This window comes from Nicotiana tomentosiformis, chromosome 12, assembly GCF_000390325.3.
Source record: "Nicotiana tomentosiformis chromosome 12, ASM39032v3, whole genome shotgun sequence".
Lineage (NCBI taxonomy): Eukaryota > Viridiplantae > Streptophyta > Magnoliopsida > Solanales > Solanaceae > Nicotiana > Nicotiana tomentosiformis.
In genome coordinates this window covers 121,498,199-121,514,093 of record NC_090823.1, presented here as the reverse complement: position 1 = coordinate 121,514,093, position 15,895 = coordinate 121,498,199, and the positions used below count along the sequence as shown (strand labels likewise).

General features: G+C 41.5%; 1 protein-coding gene across 1 annotated transcript; it reads right to left on the bottom strand.

Moving 5' to 3' along the window:
- Positions 1-6,621: 6,621 nt before the first annotated feature.
- LOC138903320 (uncharacterized) lies at positions 6,622-7,897 on the bottom strand. The gene is made up of 3 exons (XM_070191266.1): positions 7,307-7,897; positions 6,988-7,158; positions 6,622-6,891 (listed from the first exon to the last, which is right to left on the bottom strand). Exons 1-3 carry the CDS (start codon positions 7,895-7,897, stop codon positions 6,622-6,624), a joined length of 1,032 nt encoding a protein of 343 aa, XP_070047367.1.
- Between the last annotated feature and the right edge of the window lie 7,998 nt (positions 7,898-15,895).

Below are 15,895 nucleotides of genomic sequence, written 5' to 3'. Positions count from 1 at the left end.
ATTATTGGGGCCGTGATATAACCATCACACATAAGTGCTCACTCTATACCTCTCGCTAGTTTGAGTGACTTTGCCCGATTTGGCTTTCTCAAGCCCAAATGGGTGTTCATACAATACAAGTGAAATTGGCTCAAGTCGGGTATTATTATCTCTAGGTTTAACCATTTAAATGGGGCTATCAATCTATTGAGTTCACCCTAATTCCTTGTTAGCCTAATTTTTCTAGACTTGGTCCCTCTTTCTCAAGAAGAGCCTAACTCATAAATGCATGAATTAGTGTTTGCAACCACTAATTCTACAATTTTAGCATGAATTAGGCTACATATCACTAACCCATAAACAATTAAGCCCTAAAATTCAAGACCCATTAAATACCCACACTAGGGTTGGGTCATAACCCTAGCTATGAGGTCTAACTACTCATAATAACAGTAGAAATCAAAGATAAAGATGAAATATAAGCCATAATATTAAAGTACAAGATGAAAATCTAAAGTTTGAAGGTAAATCTACTCTAAAATTGCCCAAAAAGGGAAAAACCAGCCGTTCACATACTCTGCTGAACAAAACTTAACCTAAAATTGATAAAAGGATCTATTTATACTAGGATAAATTTTTCGGACAAAAATGCCCCTGCGGAGGATTTGCGGACGTGTAATTCTGACCACGTCCGCGTTCAAGCTTTCGCGGCCGCGTAATAATGAGCGCGGTCTGCGTTTCTTCAATACTGGGCTTGGATTGGGATTAGTTTCATGGACCGCATATGCTTCCATCGCGGTCGCATAATTTGGATGCGGACTGCGTTCTTCAGTAAAGCCCGACTTGTAGGGTCTCTGAACCTCAAGATGTGCTCTTAACAGAATTCCCTTCACGGCCGCGCCAAAGATTTTGCGGCTGCACCTTTCCTACGCGGTCAGCAATGATTTTAGTACTCAAAGCAGCTTCTCTGAATCTACTTTCACGGACTGCGTAATAGTGGCCGCCTCAGCAGTGGTCCTTACACGGTCGCCCTTTTCTGCCGCTCTCAGCATTCTAGTCTCAGCCTTGGATTCGTGTAGGTTTGACTCCTTCATGAGTTGATTGTGGCTTCTTTGCCTCATTTTGACCAAGCCCTGCAAGCTAGCACATTAAGTTAGTTTTCGGGAATACCTTTAGGCATTTTTGACCCAAAACCTAAGCAAAAGAGAGCAAATAATAGGCTAAAACCCCTAGTTATCAACTCCCCCAAACTTAAGCTTTTGCTTGGGGTAAAGCAAACAAGGTAATTCCCACCTCCACAAGAAAAAGAAAGGAAAATTTCAGCTTTCCTAAGGTGACTTCATCAAGCATCAATTGGGACTAACAACTACCCTCAACACAAATGCATTATCAACAACATCATGCTATGACTTCTTGAGTTCCATAGTTCTAATGTGTCACAAAAGCATCAAGAGTTGACTCAATTAATCAAGGAAGCCCACTCTCTCACGTAGGTCATTGTGGATCCCAAACTCCTCCTCCTCTACTCTCCATGAGCTAATCTCACCTTATAGAATGTGGCACTCAAAACAGGGATTGTAAAGAAGTGGGCTCATCACTCTCAAAAGAATATCACAAGTCCAGCTCTAAGTACTATAAGCTTTCCCCTCATGTAAATCACCACTAATGTAAGCTCACTCAACTTGAAATCCTATAGGGCTCTAGCGGGATGTAATAAAGGCTTTTTGGATTAAGGTAGGACATAATGAATTATGATGGTATCATTTTTCCTTAAGCACTCCATTTTCTTATTTCGGCTCATACTTTCTTGACTCTTTTGAGTCATTTTCTTCTTCCTTAGGGTAACTAGAGAGACACATTGTCACTCTTTCTTCTTCATGACAATCATTTTTCTCCTTTGAGTCTTTTGAGTCAATCCATGCCTTTCAACATTGTTTTCTTGATTCCTTTCAACCTTTACTTTCTTTTTGACATGCTTCTTTTTGGTTTTTCATCCTTTCTTTGCCTTTCCTCTCCATCAATTCTTTTTGTTCTTTGAACCTTTAATCACTTTGAAATTCCTCGTCTCTCCCCCAAACTTATATTTTTGATAAATGCTCATCATGAATGCTAAGGAAAGATTAGGTGCCAAGAGAGGGTCATTATAAAATGAATGAGGGCTTGTAATGAGGTTATTGAATGAAAAAGTCTTAGGCTCAAAGGGGTTGACTAAGGATATCATAATGGTAGGCTACAGAAGTTTTCAAATGTTCAAATGTGACCAAGGAGAGCCTATAATCACTTCTCAAGTCGAGCTACACTTAGAATTTTGCCTAGACAAACATTCAGGGCAAGTTCTAGACTTATTGGCACGGGACTTGGACTTGCAATTCAATACCTCACCTCTCTCTCAAGCTAATGGATTGTTAAAGAGATCAGAGTCGAGGGCCCACAACAACCCTAGCTAAGTTTTAATATTACAGATGGCTCAAAGAAACCACTTGATGATAGTTTTAGTCAACTCAAGAGTCTAAAGGTCACAACTAGAGCTAATCTCATCAACAAACTTGTCTCTAACCATGAGGTCGAAGGTAAATGTGTTAGTGCCAAGTGAAGCCTACTTGAGACACTTTTATTCATTACTACTATATATCAAAGCAGAAAGGAAAACAGAATCAATCCCTTAAGAAGGTTGTCACTCTATCCATTGTTGGGAAGAGCCACCCGGTTCACACAACATTCACCTTTGGAAAGAACCGTGGCATTAAGAAAACCAAAGGATTATTGATCACGCAGAAATGTAAAAAGAGGCTACAAACTCAAAAAGAAGCTATTAAAGGAAATAAGAAGCTAAGCTATCAAGGAAAATTACAAAAGAAGTTATAAAGTAAAATACAGAAAGTAAAATTAATATGTACAATAGGGTAGTGAAACGAATATACACAAAATGGGGATGAATATATACATGGAATGGTAAAGTTATATACATACCAAAAGTGAAAAATAACGATAAGTAAAAATAAAGAAAAATAGTATCATAATTATTACATGCCAGTCATCAAAATCATCAAATCAAAATAAGACCACCCCCCAAATAGAAGTTAGCATTGTCCTCAATGCTAAAAGTAAAAGTAAGATCAGGGGAGGGATAGAGAGTAAAGACAACTCCCTATGTGGTCTCTGTCTGCATGGGATCGGGTACTCTGGTAGGGTCCTCAGACTGTGTAGGCTCATCAGCTCCATCAGGATCCTCTAACTGAATCTCCAAGTCCTCTGACTGGGGCACCACAAATCCTCTCACCGGCTCTCTGTCAGCCTCCTGCTCTGATGCCTGTGTTGTCTGTGCTACAGGTGTAGTCTCTTCCATAAGCAGGTCCAGTGGAATATCTCCGGTAGAAGTGAACTTCTCTACCTCCTTCTTCAGCAGCTCCACCGACTCTTTTGAAGCTTGAGTTTTCTTCATCTTTTTGACCTGCTTGCCTAGCTCCTTGATCACCTTCCCATAAGTATCTAATATCTCCAGGATTTTCTTTTAGTTGTCCAGGAGCTTCTTCTGGTTGTCCAGAAGCTCCTTCAATGAATCCTCCACTGATGGAGGTACTTGAAGCTGAGTTGGGGATGCTTGTGCTGCGACTGCACTAGATAAGACAGACAGTTTTGATGTAGCTGTCTGCAACCAATTGTTGATGCTGGATAGCATCTGAGAGACCCGCAGTGAAGTCTGAGGAGAGGCGGAAGATGAGGGCACAAATAATGGGGCTGTGACAGATGGCCCAGATGAGAGAGGTGGCATAGAAGCCAAAGAACCCTATCCTGTGGAAGGCTCGGAACCAGTGGCCACTATCCTTGGCTCTTCACACTGACCAGTGGAGGTAGTGGCTTTGCCTTTGGACTTCGGGTTGTCTGCTCCCTGAAGGTTGTACCAAGAGAAGGGCCTTTTCTGCTTCACCTTCGTGTCAAAGTGTCTCCCCTCAACCAACTAGTCCTCTAGGTACATAGTGATGAAATTGGGGTAAGGGTAGGAACTTTCTTCCTTCCCGGTTGCCTTAGATATGTTCTGGGCCATGAGGTTCCCCATATTTATTGGGTACCCCGCCATGATGGATGCTATGAGGATCGCCCGGGAGAGTGGAATGTCACTGTCATGTTGGCACGGATCAAGGCGGCTGCAGATGAAGGTGTACCACCCTTTGGCTTCAAAGCTAAGGGTGTTTCTGGCAATTGAGACACCCAGTGTAAGCCAAGCCGGTGTTATCCTAGGGATGGCTATCACCTCTGCAAGCCATGGACGTGCTGCCTCATCCAATTCCACCTTCTCCAAGTACAAGGATTTGTCCACATCATCGAACCCGGAATATGTATTCAGTGTCTTGCCATCAAATCTGATTTTCCGGTTCCGTACCTTAGTCACATAGGTGCCCTTTTTGATGTGGGCGACATTGGTGTAGAATTCCTTGACTAGGTACTCAAATTGTCTCTTCACGTTTGGGTTGTGAGGGAGAAGGTCTTTTTCTATGAAATGTCGCTCAAGGGTGAGCGACCTTTGTGGCCACCATTCCCGAAATTTGTGGTAGGCCTTCTCACTCACGAACCTATCTTTCCACACTGTCGGCTTCCTTGATCTAATCAAACCTCCAACCTGGGTATCACCACCTCTCCCGTCATCTGGGACATCCTCTTCATCATCAATATTAATTGGAGCCGTTGTTGAGGCCGGAGTTGCAGCAGGTGGGGTAGGTGGTGAGGAAGTCTCACTACCTCCTCCTGAGCCATCAGATGACCAAGACAAGGAGGTAGATTCATTGAAAAGGCGGTAGGGCTGTGATTGAGCCTCTTGTTGGGGTTGTGCAGCTTCCCTTTCAGAAATCTCCCAGGAGGGGACATACTCACTAGTCTCAAAAGAGTCGGGAGTGGGTCTTCGGAGGGTTTGTTTCTTGCCAATGACCTTTTTAAGTGCTAAGGGTGCAGTATGTTTCCCTCTGCCCCGGCCTCGGGAGGATTCTCCCCTCCCTTGTGATTTCTCATGACCGTCACGAGATCGCACCATTATCTACATACAAAATCAATGAAAGCTCATTAGTATTGTGGTTCAATGAATCAGCAAAGGAAAGCAGATGAAATAATCACAGTGTTTCTCAAAGCAGGGGTCTGCTGACAGCATAAAAAGGAGCGTGGCCGCGGAAGGGTCAGCACGGTCCGCGAAAGAGTCAGCACGTTCTGCATAAAACGGAGCGCGGTCTGCGAAAGAGTTGGGACCAGAATACTAACTCTCTGAACATTGGTTTCCGCTGACCGCGAAATAATGGGTGCTGCCGCAAAATAACGGACTCGGGCCGCATAAAAATGAACACGGTCGCGGAATCAATTTGTTAATTCTCGGAAGCTCATGAACGTAGTTCGCAAAATTATGGACACGACCGCATAAAGTCAACCGCGGAACGTGGAAAAATCACACCGTCCGCGAACATATAAGCCCATCAAGTTCCCACAAAAGCATGAACGCGGACCGCGTAATTTGGACCGCGGTCCGCAAAATTCAAATCATACTGGCACTGATGAATTATTTAAGACTTAGGGTTTCACTTAGTGCAAATATTTAGGCAATTAGCAGGCATAGTGAACAACCCTATCCCCCATTAGGCATTAAACATTACCCACATGCAATTTTAGCATCAATCATGCATCATTTTGAAATCATGACATGTGTTAAACCCTATAAAAGAAAAAGTAAAACTAGAAGAAAAGAAAATCAAATGATAAAATTAATGTAAAGATTTGAGCATACCAGATGTGGATTTGTAGTAGGAAATTGCTTCTTGATTAATGAGATATGAAATTGAAAGTGTAAGAAGGGGAAGATGAACAGTGGTCTATTTCGGTGAGAGTGTGGGGTTCTAAAAGTGTAAAAGTCCTAAGGACTTCCTATTTATACCAACCCCAGAGGTCCGACCGACTTACCTGAGTGCGGTCCACGGGATTCCACCGCGGTCCGCGCTTTTTACCTTTCGAAGAGCCTTTTCAAAAACAGGTCCGCTGAGGGCAGATTAACGGGCGCGGCCGCGTAAGATCAATGCGGACCGCGAAATTATGAATGTGGACGCGAATACAACTTCAGAGAGCTGATATTCTAGACTATTCAAGTCCGCTGACAATTTGCGCCCCCACGAAAAGCTCTCACTGACCGCGAAATTTTTAGCGCGGTCCGCGTAATTCCCCACACTTAGGCAAATTTTTCTAGCAACTATCCTGTACTGCACAAGCAATTCCTACACAAAAATCACAACCAGTTAGTTCAAAATAAAGCCTGATCTAAGAAGAAAATCAAAAAATAAAGAAAAACACATGGGTTGCCTCCCAAGAAGCGCCTGATTTAACGTCGCGGCAAGACGTATGTTACCAACATCATTGGAATTTGATCAATGCCACCACATGACTGTCATCAAACTTGCTGAGGTAATGCTTCACTCGGTGCCCATTAACTCTGAAGATTTCACCATTTTTGTTTTTTATGTCAAGAGCACTAAACGGAGTCACGTGCACCACCTCAAAAGGGCCACTCTATTTTGACTTGAGCTTTCCCGAAAATAGTCGTAACTGAGAGTTGAATAGGAGAACCAAGTCACCCTTCTTGAATTATTTGTTCCGGGCATATTTGTCATGTAATTACTTCATCTTGTCCTTATACAAGGACGAGCTAGAATAGGCATGAAACCGGAATTCATCAAGTTCATTGAGTTGCTCTACCCGAAGATTGGCTGCTATATTCCATTCAAGGTTTAATTTATTGAGTGCCCATATTTCCTTATGCTCTAACTCAACCTGAAGATGGCATGCTTTCCCAAATACCAACCGGTACAGAGACATACCAATTAGAATCTTGTATGCAGTTCTATAAGCCCACAAAACACCGTCAAATTTCCTTGACCAATCCGTCTGGTTTACATTGACAGTTTTTGATAATATGCTCTTTATCTCCCTGTTGGAGACCTCAGCTTGTCCACTAGCCTGGGGATGATAAGGGGTTGACACCTTATGATTGACACCATACTTGGAAAGTAAAGTGTCGAAGGCCTTGTTGCAGAAATTAGAACCCCCATCAATGATGATCGCCCTAGGAGTGCCAAACCTTGTGAAGATATTTTTCTTTAAGAATGCCACCACACTTCGTGCCTCATTGTTGGGCAAAGCTACAGCTTCAACCTACTTGGAAACATAATCAACAGCAACCAAAATGTAAGTGTTACCATACGAACTCACAAAAGGCCCCATGAAGTCTATGCCCCGCACGTCAAAAATATCGATCTCAAGAATAGTGGTGAGAGGCATTTCATCCTTTTGGAAATTCTACCAGCTCTTTGGCATTCATAACACCTTTTAACAAGCTCACTTGCATCTTTATATAGGGTAGGCCAATAAAATCCACAGCTAAGAACCTTTGAAACAGTTCTCGCCCCACCATGATGACCACCGTAGGGCGAGGAATGGCAAGAATCAAGAATATCCATTTGCTCCTCTTTCGGGACACATCTCTCACACCATCATTGCACATCTTGAAAAGATAGGGCTTGTCCCAAAAATAATCCAAGCTGTCCCATTTGAGTTTCTTCCTTTGGTTAGAAGAGAGCTCACTCGGGACAATGCCAGTCACAAGAAAGTTAGCCACATCGGTGAACCAAGGCATACCATTCAAAGACACGAAGAGGATTTGTTCATCCGGGAACGAATCATTAATTTCGAGGCCATCGTGGGGCCTCCCCTCCTCTTCTAAGGGGGACAAGTGGTCCGCCACTTGATTATCACTTCCTTTTCTATCAATGATTTCAAGGTCAAACTCTTGAAGCAAAAGAACCCATCTCATCAACCTAGCCTTCGAGTCCTTTTTGGTTATCAAGTAATGGAGTGTCGCATGATCAGTGTGCACAATCACTTTGGCACCCATTAGATATGGCCTGAACTTTTCCACGGCGAAGACAATGGCTAATAACTCTTTCTCGATCACCGTATAATTGACTTAGGCGTCATTCATCATTTTTCTTGCATAATAGACCGGATGAAATATCTTGTTGACCCTTTGCCCCAAAACCTCTCCTACCGCTACGTCACTAGCATTGCACATGAGCTCAAATGGTAAGATCCAATTGGGTGTGGTAACAATGGGAGTGGTTGTAAATTTATACTTGAGAAGCTCAAAATCTTTCATGCAATCTTCATTGAACACAAACTTTGCATCCTTTTCTAGCAGACTGCACAAGGGGTTCACCACTTTTGAGAAATCCTTGATGAACCTTCGGTAGAACCCTGCATGCCCAAGAAAGCGCCTAACTCGCTTGATGGAAGTAGGAGGAGGGAGTTTTGAAATAACTTCAATCTTCTCTTTGTCCACTTCAATACCGTTCTTTGAGATATTATGGCCGAGGACAATGCCATCCTCGACCATAAAGTGGCATTTTTCCCAATTAAGCACTAGGTTGGTCTCTTCACATCGGGCCAACACTTTGTCAAGATTATCCAATCAATATTCAAATGAGTCCCCCACAACACTAAAATCAACCATGAACACTTCGAGGAAGTCCTCCACCATATCCATAAATATTGCCATCATACACCGCTAAAAGGTAGCCGGTGCATTACACAAACCAAACGGCATCTGTGAGAATGCAAATGTGCCATACGGACATGTGAAGGTGGTTTTCTCTTGGTCTTCCGGTGCAATGAGAATCTGGTTGTACCCTGAGTACCCATCCAAAAAGCAATAGTAGGCACGCCCGACAAGTCTGTCCAATATTTGATCAAGAAAGGGCAATGAAAAGTGGTCTTTGCGGGTCACTTTGTTCAGCTTTCTGTAGTCCATACATACCCTCCATCCGGTGAAAGTACGAGTGGGGATCAACTCATTTTTTCTCATTTGTGACCACAGTCATACCCCCTTCTTTGGCACACAATGTACCGGTGAAGTCGATGAACTGTCCGAAATAGGGTACACAACCCCTGCATCAAGCCACTTGATAATTTCCTTCTTGACGACCTCTTGCATAGGCTCGTTCAATCTCCTTTGATGTTGCACGAAGGGTTTGGCATCATCCTCTAGTATAATTTTGTGCATGCAAAAGGCGGGGCTTATACCCCGAATGTCAGCCAAAGTCCATCCAATTGCCTTTTTCCTTCTTTGAAGCACAGCAAGGGTGGAGTCTACCTGCACGTTAGTTAGGCAAGCAGAAAGAATAACAAGTAATGTGGAAGAAGGGCCTAAGAATTCATACCTGAGGTGTGAAGGCAAAGGCTTCAACTCCAATGTTGGTGGCGCCTCGATTGAGGGCTTTGTTGGTGGAGTCTTCCAGTTTTCCAAGTCCAAGGAAAGTTTACGGGGTCCATATGAGTAGGATCCCATTCCTTGCAACGCATTTGCATATTCAACCAAGCCTTCCTTTTCATCATCCTCATGGTTTAACAACACAGCTTCTAAAGGGTCTTCCACATTGATCATGGCACTCATGTCATCAACTATCACCTCCGTCACAAGATCCACAAAAAAGCAAACTTCATTGCTATTTGGTTGCCTCATTGATTTGCACACGTGGAATACAACCTTTTCATCGCCCACTCGAAAGGTGAGCTCCCCTGCTTCCACATCAACCAATGCCTTCCCTGTTACTAGTAAAGGTCTCCCCAATATTATAGGCACTTCATAGTCGACTTCGCAGTCGAGAATCACAAAATCAGCAGGCAAAATAAACTTGTCGACCCGTACTAGAACATCATCAATAATACCAAGCGGCTTTTTCATTATCCGATCCGCCATTTGTAATATCATGGAAGTAGCTCTTGGTTGCCCAATACCTAGTGTCTTGAACACGGAATATGGCATCAAATTAATACTTGCTCCTAAATCACACAAGACTTTTGCAAAATCGGCACTACCAATGGTGCATGGAATTGTAAAGGCACCGGGATCTTCAAGATTTGGAGCCATCGAGTGCACAATGGCACTCACTTGATCAGTCATTTTGATGGTCTCACAATTCATAGATCTCTTCTTAGTTACCAAGTTCTTCATGAACTTAGCATATCCCGGCATTTGTTCGAGAGCTTCCACCAAGGGCACATTGATTGACAAACTTTTCATCATCTCAATAAACTTCTTGAATTGGTTTTCATTATTTTGCTTTGCAAACCTTTGAGGATACGGTGGAGGAGGCCTTGGCAAAGGGGCCTTGGCTTTAGGCACTACCGTTTCCGGTATGTCTATCACATGTTCCCTAGACGGGTTCACATCATTTTGAGTCTCCTCCATGTTGTCATCAATACCGATCCTCACTTCATCATTCAAATTCTTATCATTGGCTTGAATCTCATCATCTTCTTGCAACACAACATCATCACTCACAATCTTCTTTAGATTAGAGGTACTTGCATCTCCACCTCTACCGCTTCTTATGGTCACCGCCATAGCATGGCCTGTATTATTCCCACCCTTCGGGTTTACTACCGTATCACTTGGTAGTGCCCCCATAGGGCGAGTATTCAATTCTTGAGAAATTTGACCCATTTGTACTTCCAAGTTGCGAATAGAGGTAGTATTGTAGGCTATTTGGGCATCAGAGTCAGCATTCATTTCCATCATTTGTTTGAACATACTCTCCATCCGCCCCATCTCATTGTTTGAAGAACTTTGCCCTTGAGATGAATATGGAGGCGGATTTTTAGGTTGTTGATACATCGGGGGCCTTTGAAAGCCTGACCCCCGGTTGCCTTGATTGTTATTATTCCAACCCCCTTGATTTCCATTGCCGCCACAATTCTGATTGTTGTTCCCCCAATTCTGATTGTTATTGTTGCCATTGCTCCAATTCCCTTGGCCTTGGTTGCCCCAATTTTGATTGTTCCCTTGTGGTATCCATTGTTGATTTGGAGCATTGCTCCGTTGACCTTGGTAGTTATTGGCATATAACACTTCCTCACTTTGATCATCATAAGAATCGTCTTGATTGTAACCACTACCACTTTGCTCATATTGATCTTGATTGTTTTGCACTTGTTGACCATGCTGTCTACTCTTATTGACCATGACATTTACCCCTTCCATGGAATTTACTTGCTTTGTCCCTTGAACTTGCTGAAGTTAGGCCCTTGCTAACTGATTCATAGTCGTTGTCAACTCGCCTATGGCTTGTCCGTGATCATGAAGTTCCTTGTGAAGATGGATGACATTAGGGTCACCCTGAGGAATATTTGCCCGACTCTGCCAAGCTGAGGATGTGTCAGCCATATCATCAAGTATGTCACAAGCATTGGCATAAGGCATTTTCATAAAATTTCCCCCAGCTAGCTGATTCACCACACACTAGTTGGTCGTGTTGATGCCCCTATAGAATGTCTGCTGAATCATTGCTTCAGTCATATCATTGTTTGGGCATTTCTTGACCATTTTCCGGTATCAATCCCATATTTCATGTAGGGGTTCATTAGGTTCTTGTTTAAAGGCTAAGATCACATCCCTCAAGGCTGCCATATGACCCGGTGAGAAACACTTAGCTATAAACTTTTCTGCCAACTCATCCCACGTGTGTATGGAGTGGTTGGGTAGCCTCTCGAGCTAGTCCGAAGATTTCCATCTAAGTGAAAATGGGAAAAGTCTCAATCTCAGAGCGTCCTCCGACACGTTCGACTGCTTGCTCCCCCAGCATGTGTCTACAAAACCCTTTAGATGCTTGTATGCGTTCTGATGAGGAGCTTCAGTGAAGAAGTCCCTTTGCTCCAATAGGGTCAGCATGACATTTGTAATTTGAAAATTGCACGCCCGAATACGGGGAGGGACAATTTTACTTGCGTAACCTTCATTGGGTAGCACCCGGTGTGCTGCCCGTGGAGGAGGATTTGGAATGTTGTCATTAGCCTGGCGGCCTCTTCTTTGGACTTGAGGATCTAGATTAACCTCATCCTCACCATTGTCATCTACCTCCTCCCCCGGAAGAACATGTCCGAGAGCATCATTATGAGCTATTTGGTACCTAAAGCGATTGATACACAAAAGTTAAAAAACAGAAGGAAAGAAAAACAAGACACACAAATAGTTAGATAGATAACCAACACCGTCTAACACCCCGACAATGGTGCCAAAAAGTGATCGAGTTCAAACCTACACAACTATAGAGTAGCGAGGATGGTCAATGCAGTTTTACCCAACGAGGTCGGGATCAATTTCCACAGGGAGCTAATTTGGTTTGGAGTTGGGTATCTAACTAATCTAGATGTGCGTGTTGTTCCTAATTGCACTTCCAAACATTGTTGCGATTGATTATATTCTAATTTTATACTATAGTATGCTGAGTGCAAGCTAAGTACAATATTTTTGGTGAAAGTTTTCAAGTGTTAAAAGGCACTAAGGAAGTGACTTCCGCCTAGGTGAGTATCTAATGAGTATCAAGAATCTAGGACAAGCTTGTTATGATTGGGGTCGTGATATAACCATCATACATAAGTGCTCACTCTATACCTCTCGGTAGTTTGAGTGACTTTGTCCAATTTGGCTTTCTCAAACCCAAATGGGTGTTCATACAATACAAGTGAAATTGGCTCAAGTTGGGTATTACTATCTCTAGGTTTAACCCTTTAATTGGGGCTATCAATCTTTTGAGTTCACCCCAATTCCTTATTAGCCTAATTTTCCTAGACTTAGTCCTTTTTTCTCAATAAGAGCCTAAGTCATAAAGGCATGAATCCGTGTTTGCAACCACTAATTCTATAATTTTAGCATGAATTAGGCTAAATATCACTAACCCATAAACAATTAAGTCCTAAATTCAAGACCCATTAAATACCCACACTAGGGTTGAATCAAAACCCTAGCTATGGGGTCTAGCTACTCATAATAACAGCAGAAATCAAAGATAAAGATAAAATATAAGCCATAATATTAAAGTACAAGATGAAAATCTAAAGTTTGAAGGTAAATCTACTCTAAAATTGCCCAAAAAGGGAAAAACCAGCTGTTTATGTGCTCTGCTGAACAAAACTTAACCTAAAATTGATAAAAGGATCTATTTATACTAGGCTGAAATTTTTGGACAAAAATACCCCTACGGAGGATTCGCGGACGCGTAATTCTGACCGTGTCCGCGCTCGAGCTTTCACGTCCGCGTAATAATGAGCGCGGTCCGCGTTTCTTCAATACTAGGCTTGGATTAGGCTTAGTTTCACGGACCACGTAATTTCAAACGCATCCGCGTGTGCTTCCATTGTGGCCGTGTAATTTGGACGCGGACCGCGTTCTTCAGTAAAGCCCAACTTGTAGGGTCTCTGAACCTCAAGATGTGATCTCAGCGAAATTCCCTTCGTGGTCGCGCCTAAGATTTCACGGTCACCCCTTTCCAACGCGGTCAGCGATAATTTTAGTACTCAAAGCAGCTTCTCTAAATCTACTTTCGTGGACTGCGTAATAGTGGTCGCCTCAGCGGTGGTCCTTACGTGGCCGCATTTTTCTGCCGCTCTCAGCGTTCTAGTCTCACCTAGGGGTGGGCATTTGTCGGTTCGATTTGGTTATAAATATTATCGGTTATCGATTTACAAATATGATAAACCGATAACCAAACCAATAAAATATTAGTTATCGATTATCGGTTAATCGGTTATCGATTATTATCGATTCGGTTATCGATTTACCCGATAAGATAACTCAATCTAGAGTTAAGCAAAAAAGAGAAGAGTAAAACAGTTTTAAAACTCGTTTCTGGCCACAACTAAAATAGTTTTATAAAACAGTTTTATATCGATTCTGGACAGTGGACACAACTAATTGTGCTAATCTTCCTACTAGCTTTGACTTAATCTGACCCCTGCAATACAATTGTTGTATCACATGTCTTACTAATTGTGCTAAAACAGTTTTATATCGGCAACTAATATTCAACGTAATCAACACTACATTGAACAAAGAATCTGCAAAAAACATAATCAAACACTACATTGAACAAAGAATCTGCAACTAATATTCAACATAATATTGCTGCTACAACTTTCCAGTCTCCAACACTACAAACATCAACATAATGTTGCTGCTAAGCCATAAAATCTGCAACTAATAGTTCAACACTACAAACAGTTGTCCAATTGTTTGAAAGAGTAGGGATGGCATCGATAGAATCAAACACAAGTAATAGTTCAAACACATTAATAACAATACAAAGTAGTAGCAATTTCACCTTAAGATTAACAAGTCCAAACATAGTACTAATAGTTCAAATTCAAGTTAACAAGAAAACAACTACTCAATCCTTATAGGCTTCACTAAATTGCGCTCCAAACAATGCTCAACATGCCTCATTAAGTATTTAGTACCAATTTCTCGTGCATTGTAACATAAAACAAGATGACAATGACTACATCTTACTTTCTACCATCCATCATCACCTTCTTCAATCCTTTCATAGTGACTCCAAATGTGTGAGATAGCTTTGAGACCACAAAGTCGAGGCATGGTTACACCTATTAAACATAAAAAGAAAAAATATTAAGTCAAGTAATATTTGTAAACATACTATGTGTTATATAAGTTCAATAATTAACTTACCAAAGTTTTAACTCACAACTATCTAAGATTCTACACATTATCATCGCAAGGTTCGTTTCCAAGTTTGGCAAAATCTATGAGAATATATATTAACAAGTCAAACAACAAAAATATTAAATAAACTATTTATAAAAATAATATACAAGCAAACAAATTAAAATATTGCTACCTTGTTCTAGTTTCTCGAGAACATCTAAATCTTCCTCAACACTTACAGGTAATGGCTCACTCCGAAGCCAATCTTGAAGGCACACTAGAACTTCCACCAATTTATGAATCAAGAATACGCCCTCCAGTGCTAAATGCACATTCGGATGTAACACTTGAAATAGGAATAGATAACACATCCCGAGTCATCTCAGCAAGAATAGGGAATCTAGGTGAGTTTACTTTCCACCAAAGCAATATATTAGAGTCTGCTATTTCATTTTCAACTTCTTCTGTAAGATATTTTTCCAATTCTGATTTAGAATCTGCACCTCCAATCCCAGCTTTATGTCTTTTTAATTCTTCAAAGAAAGAACCAAAAGCTCCTCCGCTTTGGACACTAATAGTATTCTCTAAAAATGATGAAGTAGAAGTTTCCATTGTGTCCAATGAAGAGTTAGATATACATGAAGAAGGACGACAACCTTTATCTTTTGAATGAGACTTTACATACTCATCAAACAATGAAGTAATGTATATATGCACTGCCTTTGCGATAATTGGCCTTTTTTCTTCAAACATCTTCGCAAGTGCAAAACTAATAGAATCAAACTTGTACTGAGGATCCAAAACACATGAAATGAACATCATCTTGTTCATTTTTGCTGGATCACCCCAATACTTATCAAATTTCTCATTCATCTTCTTTGCCATTGAACCTAAAAGAACATCTTCATTTAATATCAATTGTTTCAAGTAAATAGCAACTTCACAAATTTCAAAAAAATGATGATTTGATGTAACATAAAATGAGCCAGATACCTTTAAAGTAAGCTTATAAAAGATTTCAAGAAATTTTGTCAATTTCTTTACATCCTCCCAATCACTACTCAAAAGTGTACCAGCAGGACTTCCATCCACAATATCAACAAACTCAAGATGATGTGACAAGCCAATATCATGATCAGCATATTCTAAAATTTCACTCTCATATTCAATAGCCCTGTTCAACATCAAGTATGTAGAATTCCACCTTGTAGGAACATCCAAACATAAAGGTTTCCTTCATCACAACATTCCTGAAACTTTTTCCACCTAGCAGGAGACTGCCTGATATATCTCACTGCTTGCCTAATATGTTCAATAGACACAATTGATTCTTTTATACCATCTTGAACAACAAGATTCATAATATGAGCCATACACCTCACGTGAAGGTGCTTA